At 43.6% G+C, this 26,473-nt stretch overlaps 1 protein-coding gene across 1 annotated transcript in view; it reads right to left on the bottom strand.

Annotated features, from left to right (window-relative positions):
- SVEP1 (sushi, von Willebrand factor type A, EGF and pentraxin domain containing 1) overlaps window positions 1–26,473 on the bottom strand; it is a 142,441-nt gene that overhangs the window by 55,401 nt on the left and 60,567 nt on the right. Inside the window, exons 14-26 of the mRNA XM_015409584.1 lie at window positions 26,003–26,124; window positions 25,019–25,127; window positions 24,028–24,219; window positions 23,523–23,756; window positions 21,440–21,601; window positions 17,521–17,682; window positions 15,838–15,999; window positions 13,801–13,892; window positions 5,899–5,995; window positions 4,485–4,598; window positions 3,018–3,131; window positions 2,585–2,786; window positions 1,875–2,032 (exon numbers count right to left, since the gene is read on the bottom strand). Coding sequence (XP_015265070.1) covers window positions 1,875–2,032; window positions 2,585–2,786; window positions 3,018–3,131; window positions 4,485–4,598; window positions 5,899–5,995; window positions 13,801–13,892; window positions 15,838–15,999; window positions 17,521–17,682; window positions 21,440–21,601; window positions 23,523–23,756; window positions 24,028–24,219; window positions 25,019–25,127; window positions 26,003–26,124 — 1,920 coding nt within the window. The remainder of the gene's footprint in view (window positions 1–1,874; window positions 2,033–2,584; window positions 2,787–3,017; window positions 3,132–4,484; window positions 4,599–5,898; window positions 5,996–13,800; window positions 13,893–15,837; window positions 16,000–17,520; window positions 17,683–21,439; window positions 21,602–23,522; window positions 23,757–24,027; window positions 24,220–25,018; window positions 25,128–26,002; window positions 26,125–26,473) is intronic.

Raw genomic sequence — 26,473 nt, 5'->3', positions numbered from 1 at the left:
CATCTATAGAATTAGGTCCCAGTACAGTGCAGTGTGGTGGTTAGAGTGCTCAAATAGGAACAGGAGGGCCCAAGTTTAAATTCCTACTGACCAGGGGTCATTTCGTAGAAAAAGAGCTAGGGGAACTCATTAGCATAACTCATTAGCATATGCCACACCCGGTGGTGGACCTGCAAGGCCAGCGGGAGTGCGAGGAAGCCCCGCCAAGGCCCTCCCTGGCCCCAGGCAGGCAGGGGTGGGGAGAGGCGGGGAGGAAGCAACTTACCCTCCCTCTTCTTCTGCCTCCTCCTGGCTGAATGAGGGCTGGAAGCGGGGTGGCCGGAAGCAGGGGGCGGGGCTTCGTCATGTGCCCCACCCCCTGCACCTCACCCGGGGGAACTGCGATCCCCTGCGTTCCCCCCCCGAAATGACCTCTGCTACTGACCCATGAAGCTCACTGACTGACTATGGATGAGTACGTCCCATTCTCCTTCAACCCTAAACATCTTCACGGGGTTGTTGAGAGAACAAACAGTGGAGAAGGGAAAAACCACTTAAGCTGCCCTGGACTCTTTGGAGGATGAATAGGATAAAAATGTGGTAGACTAATACTGCAGAAAGTACATATACAAGGAGTCTCCCCCCCCCACCAGAGTCACATAAAAACAAAACACCACTTTGAAAAGGCCCATTTAAAACCAGCTTTGAACTCAGCATCTTTCCAGTGCTATCACAAGGGGCTTATAACCCCCACTATTTGCCCACAGCCTGACAGGGATACTTGTGGCACCAAGGACAAATGGACTGGTCCTATTCTGCCAGTTTGCATTTAGTGGTTGCATTCAGTTCGCCTCACATTCTAGAGCTGAACATCCCAGTCTTTCCCAACTTCCCAAAAACGAAAGCATAATATGGATGAAATCCAGAGAATGATAAGCGACCTTAAATCCATCTAAACTCAAAATGCCCTTTTGTATTTAACTATGTGTTTAAGATTTTAATAAGGACACTATTAGGAATGTGTGCAAACCATTTCTTTTCATCCTAATTTCGATAACTGATTTAAGAAAAACTTGGATAGGTTTTTCTTAAATCATTTACTGAAAGCTATCTGTTGCAGTTATTCAGTTCTGTTTTTAATAGTCATTTGTTACAATGGTAAACACACTTTTCTGCCTAGAACTCTCCCCCCCCCCAGCCAAGTGGGGTGGAATTCTTAAGAGTCAGACCTCTCACCCGTGAGATCTTGCCTGCCAAATTTCCAGCGGATAAAAGAAAGTGTCCTCACTTTACAGGCAAATTAAAAGTCTCACTTCCAGATCAGACACAGGGAGGTGTTTGACAAACCAAGAAAGCAAATAGTGAGAGCAAATCCTATGTAATTGTAAATAATATTCCTGTTGAGATGTAAGGAAAGCAGAGAGCAGAAGGCCTGTTTATAGAACACAGATGAGTCAGGGGACCTAAACTTTACTTGCATCCATGCCTGACCTCGCTGTACTTTGCGGCTGAAGCATTTCCCCAACCCAGCTCTAGAGCTGCAAAGTCCCTACCACCACTGGCGGGGAATGGGGGGTGGTGGATAGGGTTGCCGGATCCAGACAGGAGAAGATTTGGGGATGGAGTTTGTTGAGCACAGGGACCTCAGTGGGGTACAATGTCATAGAGCCCACTCTCCAAAGCATCCATTTTCTTTAGGGGAACTGATCTTTGTAGTAATAGTGGGAGAAAATCTAAATGCCATATTGAAGGACTGTAACTCGGTGGAAAACGAAATTCCAGTATGAAATTCATTAAAGTCATAGAAAGCTGGCTTGTACCAGTTCAGGTTTGCACAACTGTTTCCCAGAAACTTTGCTGAGCATTGGTTTTGCTGGTACTTTGTTCCTGTGTACCTGTTTCACACCTGCTGCCTGTAAAGCCAGGAAGACATTTACAAATGAATGAGTTCAAGGCATCCACACATGTTGCTTGGTTTGCACAGGGGCTGGATTCACACTCATTGATGTTCACTTCACATTGGGGCCCTGTATATCCTGTGACACACTGACACCTGAGAGCAAAGAAGTACAATTCCATTACTGCTGTTAAAACAATTAAATATTATTATTACTGTAAGTCCAAGCTGTAAAGGACCTCTGTTTCTCTGAGAAGCTGTCTGTTCAAGTGACACAGGGGACAAGAAAAAGAAAACAGACCCTGCTGCCTGATTTGTTCTCCGCAGCCCATTTCAGATCTATAGTATTCAGTGTCTGGGTCCACAATTAATGCAGACTGGGCCCTTAAAGGTCTTGGGCCTTTGTGTGACCTCCACACAGTGGAGGAGACAGTTCTTCAAGTGACCTAGTTCTAAACCATTTAGGGCTTCAAAATTCTTGGAAACAAACTGGGAACTCAACACGATATTCCCTTCACAAGGGCTCTTCTGATATTCTTTGACACAGATTAAATGAACATTATTTAAATTTAATTTAATTTGCACTAGGTTTATTCAGTAGGTCACGCCCCACTCCCCATATTTTGTTAGAACATTTGGAGAAATAGTATTGAATATGTTTTATTAAATGCAGGCAGTTCCCAAATTTTCTCTTTCTCTCTCTTTTACCTGTAGCCATTGATACCATCTTTGCAAGTGGCTCCATTTTTACAAGGCCTACTGAGACATTCATTAATGTTTTTTTCACACAGGACACCAATAAAACCGGAAGGGCATTTACAACGGAAACCTCCAATCTGATCTTCACAGGTGGCTTTGTTTAAACAGGGGTTTGAAAGGCATTCATTTATCTCTGTTTCACAGTGAGTACCTGAAAAGAAAGTCACAAAGTAACAGGATCTGACTGAATTATATATATAAAAAAAGTCATATAAAATTATTACCAAGCAGTTTATAGATTTCAGGAACTAGATTTGATCTTGCTAGCCTGCTTAAAGCCAAAGATATGGGGGGAGAGAGGGAGAAACGAAGAGAGAACACTTGGCAATCCTAAACCAAAACTGCTGACCTCCATTGAAACAAAATACAGCAAAATACCAACCTGTAAACCCTTCCGTACAGGTGCACTGGTAAGTATTTGTACCATCAACACAGACAGCTTCATTCAGACAAGGGTTTGAAGTGCATTCATTTATATCTTCTTCACACAGTAAACCTTCAAACAACATATAGGGACTATGTTAACGGCATGTATGCATATACATACAAGCTTACAAACAAGTATTGACACTTGACAAACACAATCCTGCAAACACTGAAATATTATGGTCCCAGGGGAGCAGAAAATAACACTTGTTAGGCATAAACATTCCTACTTTCATTGCCCTCTTGCCACATATCAAATGTTTCTTCATGTCCTTCTCTTCATACCATGAGTTCCCAGGTTTTATAGAAGGTCCTATATGGCCATTCTTTTATGGCAGGCCTCACAACTTTGGATTCACTATTTTAAATGGACACAGCTTTTTTCTGAAGTGGAAATGCATAGATATAAAAACTGACACCTGTTCTATTTTTGCCAGCCATACAGTTTTTAAGTGCGTTGAGAAGGAAAAGAGAGACCCCTGTATACAACTATACATGTACATGCTGTTAGCCCTTTTCTGATGCTACAATCATTCATACTGAAACCTACCAAATGCTTCTACATCCTCCCAATACATGCAGTTGCCATGTTGTGTGAACAGTGGCAACACATGTATTTACCTACGTGTACAACCTTGGTATTTTTGACCATTAACTTGAAAAATCCAGTCGCTGACCTGTGTGTGTACTGGAACCGCATGCCCATGATAAAAATGTGCATTGCCCTTGTTCATACAACATGGTGACACCACATGTGTCAGGAGGATCCATGTGTGGTTAGTAGTCTTCTGATATATATAACTGTCTTGACTGTAAAGGACCTCTGTTTCTCTGAGAAAGATCTAAAGAGCTAGCTCAAACACACCAGAGGCTCGAACATATACAGCTAAGAAGGTCTGAGCTCTTGGACAGAAAGGCAGAATCAAAACCAAACAAATAATTTCAGTGGCACATACTTCACAAGAAGTATACTTGAATTATAAACTCTGGCAGGTTTTTTAGCCCAGTGCCCCTTATGCAGATAGTTTCGTTTATATAAAAATATCTAAACACACATTGGCTTATATCTTGTGGGAAATTATGGTTCACGGGAAGATTTCCATCAGAGGAGCATGGGGTTTTCAATCCACCCCCCTGCTACAGCTCAAAATGCTCTGATTCTGATCCTCAGGGACAAGGGACTCTTGGAATGCCATACGGCAGAGTTGGAAGTCTGCCGTAGGAGAGGAATGTTGGTGAAGATCACCCCCCTTCTGACCGTGAAAGTGTTAGGTAGGACCCAACCTACTGTTACATCAGTACACTGAAGAGGTTCAGTCTCTGTAAGAACCCTACAGAAGGCAAAACAGTTTAGAGATGAACCATATATGAACCACACTTTAAAAAAAAAGATTATGTTGATGCTTGTTTCATGGTTTGTCACCTGTGTAGCCTGGCTGGCACTGGCAAGTGAATGCTGCAATGCCATCCTTGCAAGTCCCTTTGTTGAGACAGGGAGAAGACTTGCACTCATCAATTTCCACTTCACATTTTAAGCCTGCAGCACAGGGGAAAACATATTTGGGTTACTAAAGAAATTAGATTACTAAAGATAAGAAAATAAAAGGAAAATTTCAAATAAATGTCACACATGGCTCAAGTAAAGGTTACGGTAATCATTTGCCTGGACTGGTATACTATGAGATCATTATATTTTCTACTAAAACACAGCTGCTTAGAACTAGAAAGTTTTCATTAGATACCCCATGAAACCATAAGATCCAGCTTAAAGACATGCAGATAGATCCCAGACACATCTACTCAGAAGAAAACTCCACAAAGCACAGTGGGACTATGTACTACGTAAGTGTGCACTGGATTGCAACACTAAGCTGTAATCTTTGGCACTTTTAAGTGGAATACGTCTCAGTGAATTTGGTGGAATCAATTTCTGCAGAAGCTTGCAACAGGGTTGCATGTCCCACTGATACAAGCGGAACCCAGAGGTCATTTCGGGGGAGAACGCGGAGGATCGCAGTTCCCCCGGGTGAGGTACGGGGGGCGGGGCACATGACGAAGCCCCGCCCCCTGCTTCTGGCCGCCCTGCTTCCGGCCCTCATTCAGCCAGGAGGAGGCAGGAGAAGAGGGAGGGTAAGTTGCTTCCTCCCTGCCTCTCCCCACCCCTGCCTGCCTGGGGCCAGGGAGGGCCTTCGCAGGGCTTCCTTGCACTCCCGCTGGCCTTGCAGGTCCACCACCAGGCCCCTCATGGGGCTCTGCAGTGGAGCTGCAAGGCGGGCGGCAGCGGCCGGGACCGTTGGGGGTGGGGTGTGTGGCCTTATGACACACTTCCGGTGATGTCAGGGGGTGTGGCCTTATGACACACTTCCGGTGATGTCAGGGGTGTGGCATATGCTAATGAGTTATGCTAATGAGTTCCCCTAGCTCTTTTTCTACGAAACGACCCCTGGCGGAACCAATTAGTCAGTTCCAAAGTTTCAAAGGGAGAAGCAGTGCAACACTAAGCAAATATACTCAGAAGTCCCACTGAGTTCACTTCGTGCCTTGAATAATTAAGGAAAAGTGTAAATAGTGAGGGGTGGGCGGTAATCCAGATATCATAACAACCTAACGTGTTACGCAGCAGAAGGAAAGTTCTGTAGTAGTAAGCTTTGTCTACTACTGAGAGCAAATATAACCTAGAATGATTCCCATAAAACCGAAAAATGTAATGGATAATGGTATTTGTAGATTTTTTCTAATGCTCATTAGGGAACAATTAGTCTATAAACTCCGCTGTATATACTTTATAAGCTTTCTAAAAAAGTATCTCAAGCCTGCTTTCCAACATTGTTGTTTACCTGTATATCCAGGTGGGCATATGCAAATGTACCCACTTCCAACTTGTTTGCAAGTGCCACCATTATGACATGGTTCCAGGAAACACTCGTGAAACACCTGTTGCCGATGGAAATGAAGCAATGGTTAAGAAGAAAAAAAAAACAGACACAGAAATGCCTATTCAACAGCAAGCAGCAGACCAGATCACCTTTTTCAGCAGTCATCCAAAAATAAGCATACGCATATATAATACTTCAGATGCACCAGGGTTTGAAATAAATGCACTGTTCCAGCTGCTTGCGCCATGGTCAAAAACAGCCCTGTGGAAATATTGCAACACTAGGTTTTGCAATGTACTGTTAAAAGAGCAGTTTGGACCATATTTCTTTATTTTCAGGAACTATTCAATATTCAAACCAACTGCCTTTGGAACACAAGAACATCCTTCTGCTGTGGCTGTGTAAAGCTTCCTTGCCATGTGTCAGCAACCAGAGTAGGTTTCAGATTAAATTATGGATGCCATCTGGAGACTATTAAATTAAGAATAACTGATTTGTTGATTTTAATCTGTATTTTTGTATGTTTTTAACCTGTTGTAGATCACCCAGAGCTTTGTGTACTCAGGGATTGGGTGATCCAGAAATTTTAATGATGATGATGAGGAGGAGGAGGAGGACGACAACAACAACGATGCATGGAAGTTTTCCTCACTCTTGCCTGAGTACTCTGTGGTTACCATTTTCCTCTTCCTGCCACTGCAAGGCTTTTATTCAGTTTTTAAAATGGTAATAACTAGATCACTACAGAATCATAACATTATAATGATCTATTGCAAGAATGTAGCTATTCCCAGATTTCATTTTTTTTTCAGTTTTTCCATGTCAAGTTACAAGGAGAAATGGGCAACCAGTACTTTTCCCCTTACATCTCTGTAACAAAAGGACTAGAGATATATTTTTTTAAAAAATAGAAAGCTGGAAACTGATAAGTTGTTGCAATAGATCATTATAATGTTATAGCACTATAGCCATTTCTGATTTTTCAAAAAATCCTGAAAAAGCTCTCCCAGTGGTAGGGGAGTCGTGGTGGCAACTGCAAAGACTGAAGTCCCAGCACTGGTATTCAAAGGTTTGCTGCCTTTGTAGGTGGGAGCTCCCTCCAGTCACCATGGATAGCAGCCATTGCTGGACCTCCATGAATCTATCTAACCCCCTTTTAAAGCTATGTATGCTTGTGGCCTTCAGCACCACTACTGGCAATGAATTCCACAGTTCAATTACTCACTGAAGTAAAGGAGTATTTCCTTTTGTCTGTCCTGAATCTATTTCCCAGCAATTTCATTGCATGTCCCCAAGTTCTAGTGTTATGGGAGAAGGAGAAAAAGCTCCCTTTATCTACTTTCTTCACCACATACATAGTTTTATAAATGTCTATCATGTCTACCCACAATTGATTTCAGTTTTTAAAAATGCAGAAGGGGGCATCTGTCATCTGCCAGGGAAGCAACTGCCCATTTCAAAAGGGAGGATTTTTTCCCCTCTCCCCAGAGGGGAAGGCATGGGTGGAGTGTACAAAGCTGGCAGTTTGCAAAGTAGATCCATCTGAAAATCTACAACATAAACTGGGGCACTTGTTCATTTACTGAGCGAAAGTAAGCTGCCCACCTCAAAAGGGGATTTTCCCCCCAGAGGGAAAGACTTGAGTGAGGGCATTCAGAACTGTGTTAGCTCTAAGAGAGGGAGTGAGAGAAAGAAAGAGAAAATGTGTGTGTGTGCATTTATGAAGTACCGTTTTCTTGTATGAAACAAAAGAGCTCTGGACTGGTTTGTGGTGGGATAAGATATGGCGTGAGTCTCTTTTGGAAAGAAGGCACTATAAAGTGAATGGCGGGATACTGTACATTTAGAAGGAAGGTAGAGGGTTTCTGTTGAAGAGAGGTTTTTGGTGTGATACTGTAATTTGTATAGTGGTACCATGGGAGGGAGTCCTCCAAGAAGAAAGTAAATGTTGAGAGACCCCAAGTGTAATGTAGGCCAGCTTACAGAAAAAGTGGGGACCTGAATTGACTAAGCAGAGATTTGTGCTTCTCTGTCAGGACTGCTGGCCTATTTTTACTTCTCAGTTAGACTTGATGGCCATCTGGAAATAGTTTTGACTGGACGTGCCTGTTATCACGAAGATAATTTTCCCCCTGAAAGTTTCTTGTCCAGACCAGTTGGTATTTTTCTGTCTCTTTGGATGAAAGAGGCTGCTAAATGTCAGAAAACTCAAAAAAAGGGGGGGGGGAAGAGTCTCCTTTCCTATTCCAATGCTACAGTATACCTCAGCCTCACTAGTCCCTTCCCCCAGTGATACTGAGCTAGAAGAGTTAATTTTTCTTGATGGACATGAGGACGGCTCCCTGTGCCATTGTAGTAAACAATGATTTGCTAGCTGGAGCAGTACTGGCAAAGGGGAGTGGGACACAAAAGAGAGATGTCAGTTAAGACTCTACAAGAAGCTCTTCTTCAGGGTCTAAAGCATTTTGAAGTGTTAGGATATGACTTAAAACATAACAAGGTGGTGCTTAATGGACCTAAAAGCTTATGCTCTTACTAAATAATATTTCGATATGTCCAAAGTCTGAGATACAGGGTTATTTCCCATTCATACTTATCCAAAATGACAGATCCCACTGAAAATCCTGTTCTGTTTACACCCCCTGATCTAATTCAGACTTACACACAATCTGTCAATCCATGCCTAATCTTAGAGAAAGTAGTGAAAAATTTGTCAGAGAAGAAGAGATCTTATTTCCATTCCCAGCTTATTTAGAAAAAAATAATCAAAGTTTGTCTAGAAACCAGCGATTTCACTCGGGGTATGAGATATGCAAAGAATACAGAGGAAAATGCAGTTGGCATGGTGTGGCCCCTTGAGACTCCAAAGCCTACTAAGCCCATTCATGATAGGGTACTGAGGAGAAAGCTGTCCAGAAAGGCCCCCTTCTAAGATTCTGCAGAGAGCTACTCGGTTCTCACAGTTACCAATATGAAGAGAAAAGGAAGAAAGCACATCTGTCCACTAAGCTCATGGCTTTACAGATTCAGGAATGCAAAACAAAACCTCAAGGCGTGCAGAAAATTAATGGGCCCCAACAACATCAAATATCCCAGCAGGGTACACCCCATCAGTTTTCTGATAAGAGACAATCGCAAACTTGCAATTATTGTAGAATTACGGGTCATTTTGTCCATGACTGCAGGAAGAGACAGAGACCAGAATCAGCACCAGTGTAGGTGTGCAACTCCGAGCACCAGCTTTTTCCAGAGCCTGTTTACAACAGGGCACTGCTGACTGACTTATTGTGACTTTGATTATTAATTTTAATCCTTTTCCTTGCCTAGTGGATACAGGTTTCTCTTACACGATGATCCACCACCCAGAGGCATTACTTCTCATATCTTCTGACACTGTACTGGCTTCAGGTATTGGGGTTCAGCCACACCCATGTTCTGTCAGCACCAGTTTCTGTTTTCTTTGGGCTGAACAAGGTAACAATCCATGTGTTGATTTCCCTACCTCCCCTGTTAATTTGTTAAGGTCAGGATTTCTTGTGTGAATTTGATACAACTGATTGTAAACTAGATGGCTCCCTCAATGTGAATTTGTCCAGGGTCTATTTTGTTAACTGCTACAGGAAGTAGAGGATTCAGAGGAACCTGCCCTGGAAACTATGTCTGGGTAAAGGTGTACAGGAAGAAATCTGCCCTGGAGCCCTGTGCGTCACCAATACTGCCACCTGAGTAGCGAGGGAAGTTCCTGAATCCACACATCCCTGGCACAGAACCAGCACGCAAGGCGCATGCAGGAGTGGGAACCTGCAACACAGGAAGCAGAGCAGCCTGTCCCAGAGGGTTTCCTGACCCTTCAATTCAGACCTTGCCTTGGCGGTGGGAGGCAAGGAGCGTGGACTACGTGGGTTTCCGTTCCAAATAACCAGGAACAGCAAGTCAAAGACTTTTACACCTACACCCATTATAAATGACTGAACCGCAGACTCAAAAGGTATGTGTGGTGTCAGCAGTGGGATCTGCTGTTTTTTTCCTTGTTTGCTATTCCCCTATGCTGTTTGAAACCTACGCCAACATGATTACACACAAACCCCAGCCACCTCACACATGTGATATACATGAAGGCCCTTACCAAAAAAGGAGGCATTTTGTGATTCATGATTTTTAAATTGTTGCCCCCCCCAAGCACCAAGAATACAGTGCATCTCTTGCCCCATACCGAGAGTTCCTATCTATACCTTGTGGCTAATAGCCACAGATGGACCTCTGCTTCATTCAACAACATTATTCTTTTATATGTTCAAAGGTTTTTAATACCTGTGATTGCAGGACCTCACCAAATTTGAGTTCCAAGTTCAATTTCGCATTGCCTGCAGTCTGTATCCTATTTTCTGTACCTGGGGTTAAAATCTGAGAGGGATTGCCCTGAGCCACCCTGCTGTTCCCTATGCACAGTGTGAGCAATTCTAGTGACACAAGTGGAGGGATGTCAGAGGTGTTGTACCTCTAAAAGTTAGTGAAATGGTATGGTCACTCAGAAAAAGGAATGGAACTGAGCTGGGGTCTCTAAGTAGGGTGCTGCCTTTGCATGTAGGATAAGACCCAAGTGTCACCCTCCCACCCCTGCCTTTTCATATGCCGCACTATGAGAAGGAAATTACTACTGGCAGCACAGCTTCAAGTTTGGCCTTAAACCACCACCCCCCTACAGTTTTCTGGAAAACTGCAAAATTCCCACTGACCTTAACACATGGGAACTGCATCTTGCTAAGCCCAATTTAACAGTAAACCAGCTCTTACAGGATTGCATTTGACCAAACTGTGCAACTTATAAAATAAAACAAAATATCCTGCCTAACTATTATTAAGGTTACCATTTTGAGACAGTGATGAATGTTTAGACTGAAGTGTCTGCTGAGTAAAGGGCTTAATGCAAATGAAAAATACCTTTGACCCCTGTGGTTAGCTGCAGGGCTATCCAGCAGAAATGTTTTAGCCTGAGTTTTTTTTCTTGAATACTTGGATTCAAGAAGGCACCAGTTACGGCAATTGCTCTTGCCTCTTCTGGGAAATAAACTTAGTAACGCTTGCAATGAGCCAAATAGTCTCTAGTATTCAGCCCCAAATTAGCACATTTTGATACGTTGACAAGTCATACTATTTCTACGTTGTCTGTTATCTTCCCCCTGCCTTCTATTGCTTCTTAATTCGATTTTGCTTTGTCCCCAGTCTCACACTGCCATTCAATCTGATATGCTGTAGAGAACGTCATGATTTTGTTACAAATGTCCTAAAATGATATGCAAACAACACCTGGCATGGTGCAGTTGTGAGTGTTGGATTAGGACCTGGGACAACTGGGTCTGAACCCCAGCTCTGCCTCTGAAGCTCACTGAGTGACCTTAGGCTGATCACATTCTCTCAGCATAACCTACCTCCCAGGGTTGTTGTGAGGATAAAGTATAGGAGGGTGAGCAATGTGATAAGCTATTTAGGGTCCCCATTTATTTATCCATCCATCCACCCATCCATCCATTCAATATTCATTATAAATGAAACCTTCAAACAGAAAGAAATAAAAAATGTAACAATATATAACAACTAGAAATAAGGCCTGTTGTGGAAATAAATACAATGAGCTCTAGAAAGAGGCTCTGGGAGAGTGCCCTGGCCTTGGGCACTCAGCGTCAATTTGCTATGGCAACCTCAGCAGGGTATAATGACACAGAGTCCACCATTTTCTCCAGAAGAACTGATCTCTGCTACCTGAAGAGGAGTCATAATTTTGTGTGATCTTCATCCCTCACCTGGAGATTGGCAACAATGGTTCTTCAGGAGGAAATGACTGGTTTGGAGGGCGGTATTGTATCTGTCTGAGGTCCCGCCCCTTCTCAAACCCCACCCTCTCCAGGCTCCACCCCTCAAGTCTCCAGGAATTTCCCAACCTGATGTTGGCAACTCTATCTCCTTCCCAGCCAAGCATCAACCTGCCGTTATCTGCCCCTCACTCTTCAGCTTTCCGTCTCCCACACACACACCTGCAGCCTCTACCATGCTCTGAAGCCCTGACTGCTACGAGTTTTCTCCCAAAGGCCAAAATAGTCATGGAAAGGGCCTTTTACTGACATAACCAAGCTTGGTTGCCTAGCAACAGGCACTGAGGGGAAAGTAGGGTTGCCAGCTCTGAGTAGGACAATACCTGGAGAGTTGGGGGGCAGATCCTGTGGAGGGCAGCGTTTGGGGGAGGCGAGGACTCAGCAGGGTATAATGCCATAGGGGAACTGATCTCTGCCTGGCAGACCCTGCTTTGAAGCGTTAACTGCTACACCTAAGGTAGCCAACATCCAGGTGGAGCCTGAAGATCGCTGGGTATCACAACTCAACTCCAGACAACAGATCTCTCCCCCCTCCCCAGAAAAAATAACTGCTTTGGATGGTGGGCTCTATGGCATTCTTTTCAGCTGAGGCCTCTCCCCTCCCCAAACTCTGGCTTCCTTAGACTGGCTTCCTTAGACAGAATATCCAGGAATTTCCCAACCTGGATCCAGCAACCCTAGTCAGGACAGGCCCCAATGAGTTCCTCACAAAGGCCTGGAAAGGATTTCCTTCTACCAGCAGCCACTGAGGGAAAGGTTAGTCCCACAAAGGAGCCAAGCAGGAGAAGTGTCTTTGTCGGGAGAGACAGCTGTTTGCCAGTAATTCTGACCAGGAACAGTGGTTGAGGTGGGAGTGGGCAGGGAAGAAGAGCAGACCCAGCACCCGGCCAGTGGCACGCGAGTACTCTTGAGTGGAGGCTGATGGGCCAATGGCTGATGAAGTGCACTGCGCAGCCAATGGGAGAGTTGGAAAGTGCCACCCCACTACTCAATTATATATAAGGAGAGATAATGGTGACAAGACTACAGATAAGCCTTTATAAGGATTTCCCAATATCTAAAAATATGTCCATGTGCATTATTGTTTATATGTGATACATTCAAATGTTGATAAAGTTGTAAGGTCCTCAATTCACCGGATTACTGGAGGTGGGCATTTATCTTTCCAGTGTTGTAATATGTCTTTTAGCAACAGTAAAAGCATAGAGGGTCCATTTTGGTTGACCAGCAGTTAGTCTCCAGGACACAGGCAAATAGGTTTAAAAGTAAATACGCATCCTCAAAAGTCAATGAATATTATAATACAAAATTGATATGAGTAATTACTTCCTTCCAACAAGGTTGAATAACTGGAAAACTCCAAAGCATACATTTAAGAGACGTCATGTGAGTTACAATGCCAGCAACTAGACACTTAGTCCGTTACTAAAAAGGCTCTGTGTTGTCCTGTATATCCTAAAAATATTTTTTTGCTGAAGGAGAACAGCAGGATATACATTTTTAAAAAGCATGAAAAAAGCATCATACTGCAACATCACTGGCCAAATCATGTGGACTGCCATTAGTTAATTTACTGAAGTGAGGGGAAAATCAGCCAAGGACAATGAAGGGGAAAACGCACCAAGAAGAATAGCGTTGAAAATTACCCAGATGAAAGGCATTTTTTGACACTGGTGGCTCAGCCCTATAATTTACGTATTTATTTTATTTATACCCCACCCTTCACCCCAATAGGGACCGAAAGAGGCTTACACTGTCCTCCTATCCTCCATTTTTTTCTTACAGCGACCCTGTAGGGTAGGTTAGGCTGGACCAAGGTCACCTAGCAAGTTTGCATAGCAGAGTGGGGATTTCAGTCTGGATCTTCCAGATCCTAATCCGATATTCTAACCGCTACATACTAATTATTAGATTAAAGGCAGCAACAAATACGAAATGTTTATACAAGATAAGTTCGCTTTTAGTGCTAACTTGAGAAAATTGTAATTCTTGCCTGACTGCTGACTTGGTATTTTTTGCTGATATTTTCTGGAGAGACTGGCACCACAACACTCTCCTCCGCCGCAGAGAAAGTTGAGCCAAAACCTAAATGAGATTGACATGAAAGCAGCTGTAAAAAATTCTATTGACAAGGTCCTCAGAGTGATGGCTGGGATGCAATCAATGCTTCAGTAATGGAAAAAAAGGATCCAACTTCATTTGTGGGGATATACATAACTTTAAATCAACAAGATATGCAACTGAAAAAACACAGTGCAAGCATCCAAAAGCTACTCTTTCCACTAGAACAGACCAGAGATTTCCCATCCTGATTTACATGTTAAAATCATTTTCTCTAGGAATACCAAAACTGCTGATGACAGGTGCAGCTGAAAAAGGGGGAATAAAGGAGCAGAGGTTCACGTGGAAGAAAACAGGCGCCTGGGTGTAATCTTCGTGGGGGCGTCGGGGCGTCAGCCCCCGCCGAAATTTTCAGGAAGGTGCTCAGCCTCCCCCGGGAGCCACCCTTGCTCCTAGCAAAGCAATGCCTCTGGCCCAGCTCCAGCCCCCCTCGGGAAATTGGAAAGTCTACACCCTTCTAAGTCCATTGACTTCAGTGGATTTCGAAGGATGTAACTCTGCTTTGGATCACAGTGGCTGAATATTTGTGTCCAGCTTGTCTGCTACGTAGAGGACTTCTGTTCAGACATTATGCAAAACTGAGGTTTAAACTTAACAACAATAAATGAGATTGTCTAAATGTAAGGTACTCTACTAACTATGGTTAGTTATGCTCCATCAAACCAGGATCTGAAAGCACTGTCTGAAACTAATTTATTAAATACAGGTAATCTTCACTCTGATTTTGCTTACGAATGTAGACATCCTGGCTTAATCCTGGTTTAATCCTGGCTTGTTCCCCAGCAACATCTGCCCAGCCTACACAGAGAAGGCAATGAAACGAGCGTTTCTCCAAGGAAACCAAGATTTGAGTGGTTCTCTGTAAGCCGATTCCTGCTTTCGTAAACTAAATGTAAAATAAACCATGGTGTGAAGAACAGCATTTTCTTCTGGGAGGCTGGCAAGGAGCCCAGCCTCCGCTTTGTGTTTTAACAGTTTATTCTTCCTCTGGGCTAGGAAGAGTGAGGGGGGGGGGGGGGGGGGGGGAGTCGGTGCAATGGCTTTCCAACTTACTTGTATACATTTGCTAATAGATCTAACTTCTAGCAGGTGATGTTAATGCCCGTGTTGGGCGGAATGATGAAGCTCTCCTAGCATCAGGGCCAATGTAATTTTTGAATGAGCTGTCATACCCATATTTATACAAAAGGACATTGGAAGCCTCTAAGGTCAATTTCGATGCCTAATGAATCTAGCTAGAGACTATGGGGTGGGTCAAGCCCTCCCCCCATCTTCTAGCAGAGAATAGATGGTTGGAGATATGAGAACGCTAGAAAGTCTCCAGGAAATAGATTCCTAGAGATCGCCAGGAAGCACCTCTTTGACCTGGGCTGACTGGGGTCAAGGGGGTGGAGTCCCAGAGATGATAAAATCTCAGTGTAAGGGGAAGGTGGTCTCTTTTCCTTGGATGCTGCGGCCATGAGCACATGCAGACCTCTCCTCTGGGAAGACAGCCATTTTTGATCATATGCTTGCCCAGAGAGCTACAGACAGCTCCAAGGTAATGAGAAATCTGTAGGGATTTATAGCATCCTAAGCTTAACGATCCTGCCCTATTTTAATATCTGGTTGTCGACTACTAATCTATTTAATTTCCTGAGATTTTATAAGGAGCCCTGCCTTTTCAGTTGCTCCACTCCTTTTATTCCTGCCCACTGTAAAAACTGCCACAGAACCTAGGAAGCCTCCATTTCTTGTCCTTTGACCCTCTATTCTTGTGCACACACACCAATCTCTGCCTAGAAGTGGGAGCATCTATAAACGATAGTGTGTGGGTTGAGATAGCCTATCAGTTCCCTTTAATACCTTGCAACATCCATCCAGTTGTCACTTCCCCCCCATATCCTTTAGAGAAAGTTATTTAACTTACTTGAGCAGTCTGCTATAGAGTTGGCACCAATCACTGTCGTAGTCCCATAAAATGGACAAGACAAGCAGTAGGACTTTCCTGGATCAGGTTGATAATAATCGCTGGGACAGGGGTGACAGGGCATTAAACCAGAGCGAGAGAATTCTCCTGCAGGACAAGGTACTGTGAAGTGTAAAGCAAAACCTCTGTTTAAATGCTACACTGCACTCTTCATTTCTGCTTACCACTTCAAATAATCTTCTTACAAGGTGCTGGAAACTCTTTTGATGAACAAGACTGTAGCGCAAGACAGGAGAAGAGAAGCATATTCTGAATTCTGAATTTAATCACAGTTAAAATAGATGCCTTGTGCTTAGCAGAGGCCAGAGTTCTCAGACGCAGGCCTCTGCCTTTACGCTCCACCTTCGGACTCATTCTATACACTCTTATTCCTAAATTACACCCACTCAGTTCCATGCAGGCAGTAAAAGTCTACTTGTGAACTGTCATATTTGACTGGAGAGTGACAAGTTGAGAAGAACTAAGAGGAAACAATGCAAGAAAAATGCTAGCTGTTTCCTACATTGCTATTACGTAGAAAGTAAATAAGGAAACAATTACATGTATGAAGGATATGCCATCGTACCAGTGTCAACTACTGGGCATGGATAGGTGATGAATCACTCTCCAGGGAAGGAGGTTTACCTGCCCCAACTGGTGGCTGCTCCAAGGGAATGAGGTTACCACAATTGGGCGAATTGCCTGGCGAAAAGAAGTCCTGCCCCTTTAAGAGAGGCTTAATGTCTGGGATTGGGCAGCTGAAGCTTTTCATGGCACAAAGGTAAACAATAGTGCCTGGTACATTATATCCCATTGAGCCTCTATTAAAAGGACAGGACATTTTTTCCCTCCAGAAAGTTAGCAATCTAGCCATGATGGAGGAGGAAGCTGCAGCCCCAAGAGGAGGCTAGGCAGCAGTAAACAGGGGAGAATCCAACAACTCTGTGAGGCCCCCAGCAATGCTCCCTCTAAGCTCTGGAGTCTTGTGAGCAAAAATTCTACTATGTGAGCTACTGGCATTAAAGTTGTGAGCGAGCAATTTGGCTATGCCATAAATTAGTTTGCTCTGGAGCCATCCTTCCTGAGCTAAGACAATAATTTGTGAGCTGGAAGCTAAAAAACTGTGAGCTAGCTCACACTAACTCAGCTTAGAGGGAACCCTGGCCCCCAGATAAGATGGAGGCCCCCAGACTGTTGGTACAACCTGCCATGGTCTCTTTAAAAGGATCAAGATAATGACATATGATGATGAGGGCACCTGACTTTCAGGCAGAGCAGGATGGGAGCTGGTAGATGGAGAAGGAGTCAGGTAGTGGCGACACCTCCCCCTTTTCAAGCTGAGGCCAGAGGAAAGAGCAAGGGCCCAGTGGCAGTTGGGGTCAGGAGAGGAGAGGAGAGCCTGAAAGCCTCCACTCCTTGATGTCTGCCAACAGAAAAATGAAAACTTTTACATACAGGTTTAACAAAGTTTACATCTGTATCTCTGAAGTACTGCTTAACCTAATTAAAGGATTCAGAAACATGACAGAAAGACATAACACACAGCTGCTCAAAAATAGTTCAGTTGTATCAGACTAGAAAAGTGGAGTTACTCAGCACTGTAACTAGTAACATGCCATTTCCCAGAATTTAGATGTCACAAACCTCCACATGCTGATATGTCCACGGCCCCCCTTTTGACAGTTGACATGTTTTCTGGGCAAGAGGTGCACTGCTTAGATCCGGTTGCAGGCTGATATTTGCCAAGAGGACATGATTCACAGATCTCAAGGCCATTTGGAGAATAGGTTCCTGGCTTGCACTGAGCTAATTATGTAAGAGCAACACATTACAATTAAGCAATATTCAGCTTCAAATATGTATCAGGGCCAAAAGCCAATAACCCAATATACCAATGGCAGAACAACCTCTGAAACAAAGTGTAACTGGCTATTTATAAGACCAGACAATGTGCTTACCACAAAAAAACCTCGCAAAATACAATTAGCACAGCGCATCTGCCACCAGCACAACTGTGTTTATGCTGTTTGAGAATTGAGCGTTTTGCTAAAATAATTTATGGGAATCATTTACACCGCAAAATCACAGCAAAATCAGAATAATGCTTGGAAAATGAGAAAGCCACAGTAGTGAAGGTCACTTGCAATGCAGTCCTAAACAGAGTTACAACTTTCTAAGCCCAGTGAGGTCGATAGGCTTAGAAAGGTGTAACTCTATTTAGGATAACTCTGAGGATAACCTTGGGCCAGTCTTTCTCTCTCCCTCTCTCAGCCTAACCTACCTCACAGGGTAGTTGTGAGGTGACAAGGGGTGAGGGGAGATGCACAAACACATGCACTATCCTGGGCTTCTTGGAGCTGACAGAATAAAGAAGTACATTTGGTGACTGGTCATAAACTATAATAGTTTAACTGATGGTGATTCAACAGATAAAACTGATCACGGATTGGATGAATAGCTGAGGAAAACAGACACGTTTGCAGACTACTTAACCTGTTAAGAAAAGATGTATGTGCAAAACGGCTGAATTGCAACGTTATGTTAAAAATGCTGCAACTTCTTAATAAAACCGTAACAACTGAATGAGGTATTTTGTTCTGTGTGATTGTATTTATTTTAGAAAACTTAAATCCCACCTTTGCCCTCACAAGGGACACCAAGGAAGGCAGCTCACCAAATTAGAAGATACATAGCATTTAGTGGTACAGGCAAAGTTGTGTTAACCAGCATCCTTGGTGAACAGTGGTTCCCAGTTCCCCAAGTGGGGATCCATTGCCTGCTCCTTCACAGCCTGAGAACAAGTGGAGGAGGAGCAGGCAGCCAGGTCCCCGTGAGCTCCTGGCCATCCAGCCCTCCCCCCTGCACTAGCCCTGTTCACATGTTACATGTATATCCTGCATGTATGCACATTCATATGTTTGTAATAAACATTTTTGCGGTTCAGTTGTTGATTGGTGGCTGAACCACGAACCAAACCACAAATTGATACGTTGGTTTTTAAACCAAACTGGTTTGTATCAGTTCATGAGCCATTTAAAGTTTAAACACCCACTTTCTGTTCCCCTCGGCTTTTCGCAGGGAACAGAAAGCAGAGGTTTAAATAAAAAAGCTGCGGGGAGAAGGTGTGTGGAGCAGAAAGCAGAGGAGTATTTAAACCAAACAGCTGAGCAGCAGGGAACTCCTCTGCTTTTTGCTCTTCATGAAAAACAGCTGCGAGTGGCAGTGAGCAGAAAGCAGGGGGGGCAAAATGGCTCCCAGCCATTTAAACCAAACAGCTGGATGGCAGGGAGTTCCATGCTGCTCAGCTGTTTGGTTTAAATGCCCCCCTGCTTTCTGTTTGCTGCCACTTATAGCTGTTTTTCATGAAAAGCAAAAAGCAGAGGTTTAAACCCCTGCTTTCTGCTCTTCACGAACTGCCACAAACCACATAAAAACTTGTGAAAGTTCGTGGTGGTTCTTCAGTTTGTGAACATTGATTTGCAAACCAAGAACCAGACAAAATTAATGATGAACTTTAGTTCGTCAGCTGGTTCATGCCCAACCCTAGTAAAAAAGAACCAATGCACATTCATGTTACAAATGAAACTGGGGATGAGTACCTGGATAAATGTGGAATTTGAATCACATCTTCAGCTATACAAGTGTTGAGTGTAACATGACAACTATTCAACATGTGTATAAAGAAAAATAAAGTGTACGTTGTACGTGGTTCTAATGTCAATTCACTGTAACTGGTGAACAGGGCTACAGTCAAAATTCTGTGTGGTGGGACATGCAGCATTCTGGCCTTTTAAATCCTAACCTACTGCACAGTTCTATGGCTGCATGGACACTGACTGTGAAGCTTATTCTGGGCTGGGACACAGCATGCCCCCCGCAGATGTACAGCTGTGTGGAATGCAGGGTTGTATTTCTTTTGGGAAATTAGATTCCCCAAAGATACAGTGATCCACTATAGCCAAACATCTTGAAGAATGTTTGCCGATATGTATTTCATGAATCTATCTGCCAAATGCTGTCGTTTTATAACTGAACTGTTACTTTAATAATAGAATCTCAGCAAATAATGAACTCCCAACATGATGGGCAGAAGGATGATATGTTTCTCTTGTCCACTATGCATCATTACTGCACATTTCTAAAGTAACAACATAAAATACAGGTTTTCGCCCATTATGCATGCACATCTTACTGCAGATTTTCAGAGCAGTAAGCCTTTACTCTTGACTTCGGATTCTGTGCCTGCCTTACCCACTATTCTTTTTCCTCTGGTGTATTTATTCTGCAGCTACAATATAAAACCCGCACTTTTCTAAATCACAGTGGAACATCACTTGTGACATGTTGGGAGTGGCACCCAAAGTTTTTTGTTGTTTTTTTAAATTACGCAATTGCCATATCACAGCCTGGGAGGATGGCGGAAGGTGCAGAGTGGGCGGAATGACCTCGATATGGGCGGAGGAGTGACCTTCAAGGTGTGGCAAAAGGGCAGAGGGAAAATCCAAGGGAATCTGCATGCTTTTGAATTAACTTCAGCTTGGAAGCGAAACAAGGGAAAGTCTGGCATAAAAGCACTCTCAGAAAACCTGGGGAAACAGTGACCAGAAAGTGAACTAAGTGCTGAAGGGAGGAAAATCAGTGCAGGATGACAAAGACAACCCGATGGCCATGCACACTGAGAGTGAGGGGGAAAACCCTGTGTGTAGTAGGCCTTTAATGGCACTGTTCTGCACATGGATATGAGATCTATCTATTTTAAATATTTATCATCTGTCTCTTCAGCCATTTGAGGCTGTATTCAAACATGATTATTTGAATATGGGCACTTAAAATACTTAGAATCACAGAGCTGGAAGGGAACTCCAGGGGTCATCTAGTCCCATCCCCTGCACAATGCAGGAAATTCACAACTACCTCCCCCCCACACACCCCCATGACCCCTGCTCCATGCCCAGAAGATGGCAAAAAACCTCCAGGATCCCTGGCCAAACTGGCTGGAGAAAATTGCTTCCTGACCTCAAAGTGGCGACTGGCATTTCCCTAGGCATGTAAGAGAGGGTCACAAGAACTAAGCACTGATGCGACCAATGCTCCCGCTAAGTTGTGGAGTCCTGTGAGCAAAAATGCCACTTTGTGAGCAGCTGGCATTAAAGTTGTGAGGAAGCGATTTGGCGAATGCATAAATTAGTTGGCTCTGGACTGGAGCCCTCCTTCCTGAGCTGAGACAAAAATGGGTGAGCTGGGGGCTAAAAAACTGTGAGCTGACTCACGCTGACTCAGCTTAGAGGGAACCCTGCTCGGGAGCCCTCCTTCCTGAGCTGAGACAAAAATGTGTGAGCCGGAGGCTAAAAAACTGTGAGCTGGCTCAGCCTGACTCAGCTTAGAGGGAACCCTGGATGTGACCTTTCCTGCCCTCCCTCTCATGATCTGCCTAAGTTCACAGAATCAGCACTGATTGTTCCTTTTTGTTTATTTTTACTTATACATTTAGAAGCATTTTAAATGAAAATAATGCAGGTGTCTATCAACCAATTATAAAAGTATGTACTTGTTAGCCTCTTACCTTTACATTCCGATACACTCCTGGAATGCAGGAATTCAGTGTTGCTACCAGATGGACAATTTTTACATTCTAGCTGCCCTTCCTCATCCTGGTAAGATCCAATCCAGCAGCTTTCACATGCATGATGTTCCAGAGAGTAATAAGTACCCAAAGGGCAATTAACTATGATTTAACCAAAAAGAATATGAAATTACAAGGTTAGCCATGGAACAAACCATTTAATAAGGCCTAGTTCTCACAAACAGTATGTAAGTTTAAAAAAACAAACAAAAAAAACCCTGCTTGGCATTTTACACTACACGTTACTCAATGCTCTTCTATACAAAAACCAGAAAGCTATCATGTAATAGTGACACATAGTCACATAGTAAAAAGGTAAAGGTAAAGGTTTCCTTGCTTGAAAGCCAGTCGAATCCGACTCTAGGGTTGCGGTGCTCATCTCCGTTTCAAAGCCGAAGAGCCAGCGCTGTCCGAAGACGTTTCCATGGTCATGTGGCCGGCATGACTAAACACCAAGGCGCACGGAACGCTGATCCCTTCGCACTGAAGTGGTACCTATTTATCTACTTGCAATTTCTTGCTTTCGAACTGCTAGGTTGGCAGGAGCTGGAACTAGAGACGGGAGCTCACTCCGTCATGCGGCACACTCGGGTCTCGAACTGCTGAACTACCGACCTTCCACAGCCTGAAGTTCAGCATCTTAACCACTTGAGCCACTGCAGCTCCTTAGTCACATAGTACATGTCATCATAATTGTATCTAATAGTGGCTTGTCCCCCTGCTAGTCACAAAAATCAGGTAGAACTCTCAACAAACACTGTGGACTTCCCAGGCATGAAGAAAATTTTTCTTCATAACTTAACCCACAGAGAAACCCAACCCCCACAAAAAGCATGATGAGGACTGAGTATGCTCTAGAAGGCTAAGAATGCTGCAGGCAGTTTCAGGGCAATTCTAAGCAAAGATACACCCTTCTAAGCCCATCTGCTTGGTGGAAAGTGCCGTCAAGTCACAGCTGATTTATGGCAACCCTGTAGGGTTTTCAAAGCGAGACAGACAGAAGTGGTGTCCAGGGGTGGCCGCTCCATCCAAGGATTCACTCCAGCAGGGGACAGCCTTGCCCAGGCACTGCTGAGCGGACTGTCCAACAAGAGGCTGTGGGGAAAGGGGAGGGGCAAGGCTGAGGCCACGCCTGGTAATGCTCTGGCAGCACCTCGGAGCCTGAATGGCCCCAGCACAGGCCTCAGACAGGAGGAGGTAAAAACAAGATGATACTGCACCCTTCAAGTATGCCGAGGGACCTGGTGTTATTTTAAAGTTTGTTTTTTAACATTTCAAAATGTTCCAGTGGTCCAGTCCTGCAGGGAGAGATAAGAGGGGCCTCGTGTCTCCCACACACACATCGGTGGCCATTTCAGCTCTTGAAAACAGTGTGGGGGAGATAAAAGCCCTTCACTCCCCATAACACAGCCCCCAGAAGGATCAGGCCTCTGAAAAGTTAAGGAACAAACTCTTAAATGCTGCCATGTCCTCATGGCGGACACAGGGATGCAGTGTCACCTAGTAAGGCCATGAGGCTGCTTTCATATCACGGTTGCCAGGTTCTACCTGCAATCTGGGGGGGGGGGGGGTTTGCTGGGTCCTGGCTGGGATTTTCTGCCATGCATGCAAAGCGGACACGGTGCAATGACGTCAACTGGAAAGGACGTCATCGCATCACCGACGTCGGGGACACACACTCTAATTTTGGGGCAAAACTCTATGTGTTTTTGCCTTCAAACCCATAGAATTTGCCCAAACACTAGAATGTCACCCCCCCAACATTGGTGACAAGATGACATCACCCGGAAGAGACTGTCCCTGTTCAAGGGTGGGGCTTCTCCCACTGGCCAGTGGCAAATCCAAGCCCAGAAAATCAGGGGGACTGGAGCTCTGGCAACCCTATTCCATATGGGTATTGATCCTCACATGGGAACATGAAGCCTCCACAGTAAATGGGAACAGATTTCAAAGGAGGTGGAGGTGGACTGCACTTTAGAAATCTTAAATATGGGCTAGAGCTAGACATCAGGATTATGCTTACCACACATTCGGCCTCTAAGTACAGAGCCTGGCCTGCAAAACAGGAAGGCCTTTTCAGCTTCCAGTGAGTTGGTGTCAGCTACAAGCAGTTCAGAAGAAAACTGAAAAGAATACATTGGATCCTTATTGAGAGTCCTTTTCAGCCTGTTTGTAATAGTCTCTAGCGTTTTTAGAAGGCGTTGCTGGTTCTCCAATTCCAGTGTATCATTTCTTTCATCAGGCAATGGTACACTAGCTAGGATTAGGAAAAACAAAGAAACCACACACATATACACAAAGGCATTACAGGGTTTTTGCCATTATGTTCTATTAGGGCAGACAGGGAAAATGTAAAAATACTGCGATACTGAATCAGTGGACAGTGCTTCTGCAAAAGAAAATGCTGTTTCAATAACCATTAAAATATACATCATTTTAAATTAGGTTGTTTCTTACAGTTTTAAGTATTTTACTTAAGTAATTAAATGAATACTTAATCAAAAACAAGGAGGAAAGATACTCCTTACCTGTAATATTGAAAATTAATTTTATTTTGTGGTCTGACATGGGCAGGTTTATTTTTTTGTGCCTTTTGACCCGGGAGTGCATGACATCCACAGAACCAGATGATGGTTGTGGTGGTTCATCTTCAGGCACTGCTTCAAGGAAATCGTCATAAGAATAATCCAGCCGATTTGCAGCTCCCCAGCCACCAGCACCTAACAGGCAACACAAAAAGAGAGGAAAATACTGCAAGTAAAAATGAAAACTTCCAAGACTGCCAACAAATGTGCCAAGTATTGATAGATTGTTAAAAGAAATAAGGAAGAGATCTTGCCATGTGTACAGACAGACCTGAATACACATTTCTCACATTTATGCAAAAGGTACGCAAAGTCAAAAGCCCCATGAAACTATCTAGCACAAAGTTAAGAGCACCAAGGAACCAGCTATTACAGACAAGTGGATGTAACAAAGCCCCAAATCTTTAAAAAAAGGAGAAAAGAAAGCAGAAGTGGTGAAATGGTGGGCAGGATGCTTAATCTCTTCACTGCCCTCCCCACCAAACCATGCCCTAAAGCAAAGTCATCCCCCCCCCCAGAGTTCTAAACTTAGGGCTGGATCCAGACTAAGTTTTCCACCAATAGAAGGGGAGGGACAGTTTCTGACAATTTCTACTACCTGCTGCGGACCCTTGATTTGCCCCTCTTACCATTTCTGAGGGTCTTAAATTCCCCAGTAGCAGCTTATCAGGGAGACCCATGGGCTGCACTGGGTGGGGGTGAGGAAGAAAGGTTCTGAGCCACAGGCATTAAGTGCCTTCCATTAGCGGAAAATTCAGTCTGGATCCAATCTATGCATTTGCATAGTCTGGAAAAACGAATTGATGGTCTGACTCGGGATAAGACAGCTTCATACATTCACATGTTCGGTGTTATTGCAGGGACAGCCGGTAAGATCCCTTGCTGTACACTTATGACATGTCTGAGTTCATGAGCAACAAGATAATTAATTTACCAATAGCAAAGCCATTTTCATAGTCATAATTATATTCCAGGCAGTGTTTCTTTGGCAAATCCTCCAGCCTGCAGTCAATGTCATCAACATCATTGCAAAATGTTGGGACCTACAAAGCAAAAATTAAAGTAGCAAAACAAACATGAAGTCATACAACCATCACACTGGCCTCCAAACTCCTTTAGACAGATGGAAGCGGAAAGTGCCACCTATTCACAGCTGACTTATGCACCACCCCATGGGGCTTTCAAGGCAAGAGATGTTCAGAGGTGGCTTTGCCATTGCCTGCCTGTGCATAGCAACCCTGGACTTCCTTGGGGGTCTCCCATACAGACAGAAAACAGGGCCGACCCTGCTTAGCTTTGGAGATCTGATGAGATCAGACCAGCCTTGGCTATCCAGGTCAGGGCTTTGGGCATATACCCAAATTTAGGGTTACCATATTTTGAAAAGCAAAAAAGAGGCCAAAAAAAGAGACTACTTCAAACAAGTGATCACTGTGATAAATTTCATTTTAAATACCCCTACTATTTAAGCTGTGATGATTGCTACTAAGGAATATTCCTAACCTTCCAACTCAAAAAGAGGACATTTTCATCAGTTTTTTAAAAAGAGCCCAAAAGAGAACAGACACCAAAAAAGAGAATATGTCCTCTGAAAAGAGGACATCTGGTAACCCTACCCAAACGAAACCTTAAAATTTCCGTAACTTTAATTATTGTATTTAATTGTCTGTTAGCTAACAAACTTCATAACAATGAGTGGGGTAAACAGACTAGATTTAAATATATCTTTACCCACACAGTATAAACTCTTAACAATAATTAAACAAATGTCTATATTTGAACTATCAAAGAGAAACTGTACATCTGAAGATGAAAAATCCTTTTCCAACAGGGCATATTGTGCAGTTTAACATTTTGGAGAGACGCAGCTCCTTTTAAGAAATGATGATTTAAAAAAAAGAAAGTATTACTAACCCACCATTTTACCAAGCGCACTCTGAAATGCATCCACAAAATTTTTAAGAAGGTTGTTGTCATCACATCGTGTTGCTTTGTACAGCATCTCAAAGGATTTGAAACCATGATTTGCCAAACGATTCACTGAAAAACATTGAGGAAACATTACAACAGAACTGCTGTAGAAGAGCCTGTTAGTTTGGTTCATGCCCATTTATGTTACATTAGACACTTAAACTGAAACAACGAAGAGCCATTTGTATAAGCACAAGAGTTGTAAACGGCTATAACACATTTTCCCTAGGTTTGCTAAGCTAGTTAATGCCTGTAATGGCTAAGGAATCCCAGGTTAGCCTAGGTTCCTGAATGAAGCCTAGGTTTGTCTTAATAATGCAGAACAATCAATATTTATTCAAATAATCTTTGAGATGTCACACTCACATATATTTAGACAATCAAAAGTTTATAAACACAGACGTGCTTATTGAGTAGA

The sequence above is a fragment of the Gekko japonicus genome, unplaced genomic scaffold (assembly GCF_001447785.1).
Source record: "Gekko japonicus isolate JY-2015 unplaced genomic scaffold, Gekko_japonicus_V1.1 scaffold1981, whole genome shotgun sequence".
In the NCBI taxonomy this organism is placed as follows: domain Eukaryota; kingdom Metazoa; phylum Chordata; class Lepidosauria; order Squamata; family Gekkonidae; genus Gekko; species Gekko japonicus.
The sequence above is the reverse complement of the archived record's forward strand: the minus strand, read 5'-3'. Positions and strand labels throughout refer to the sequence as shown.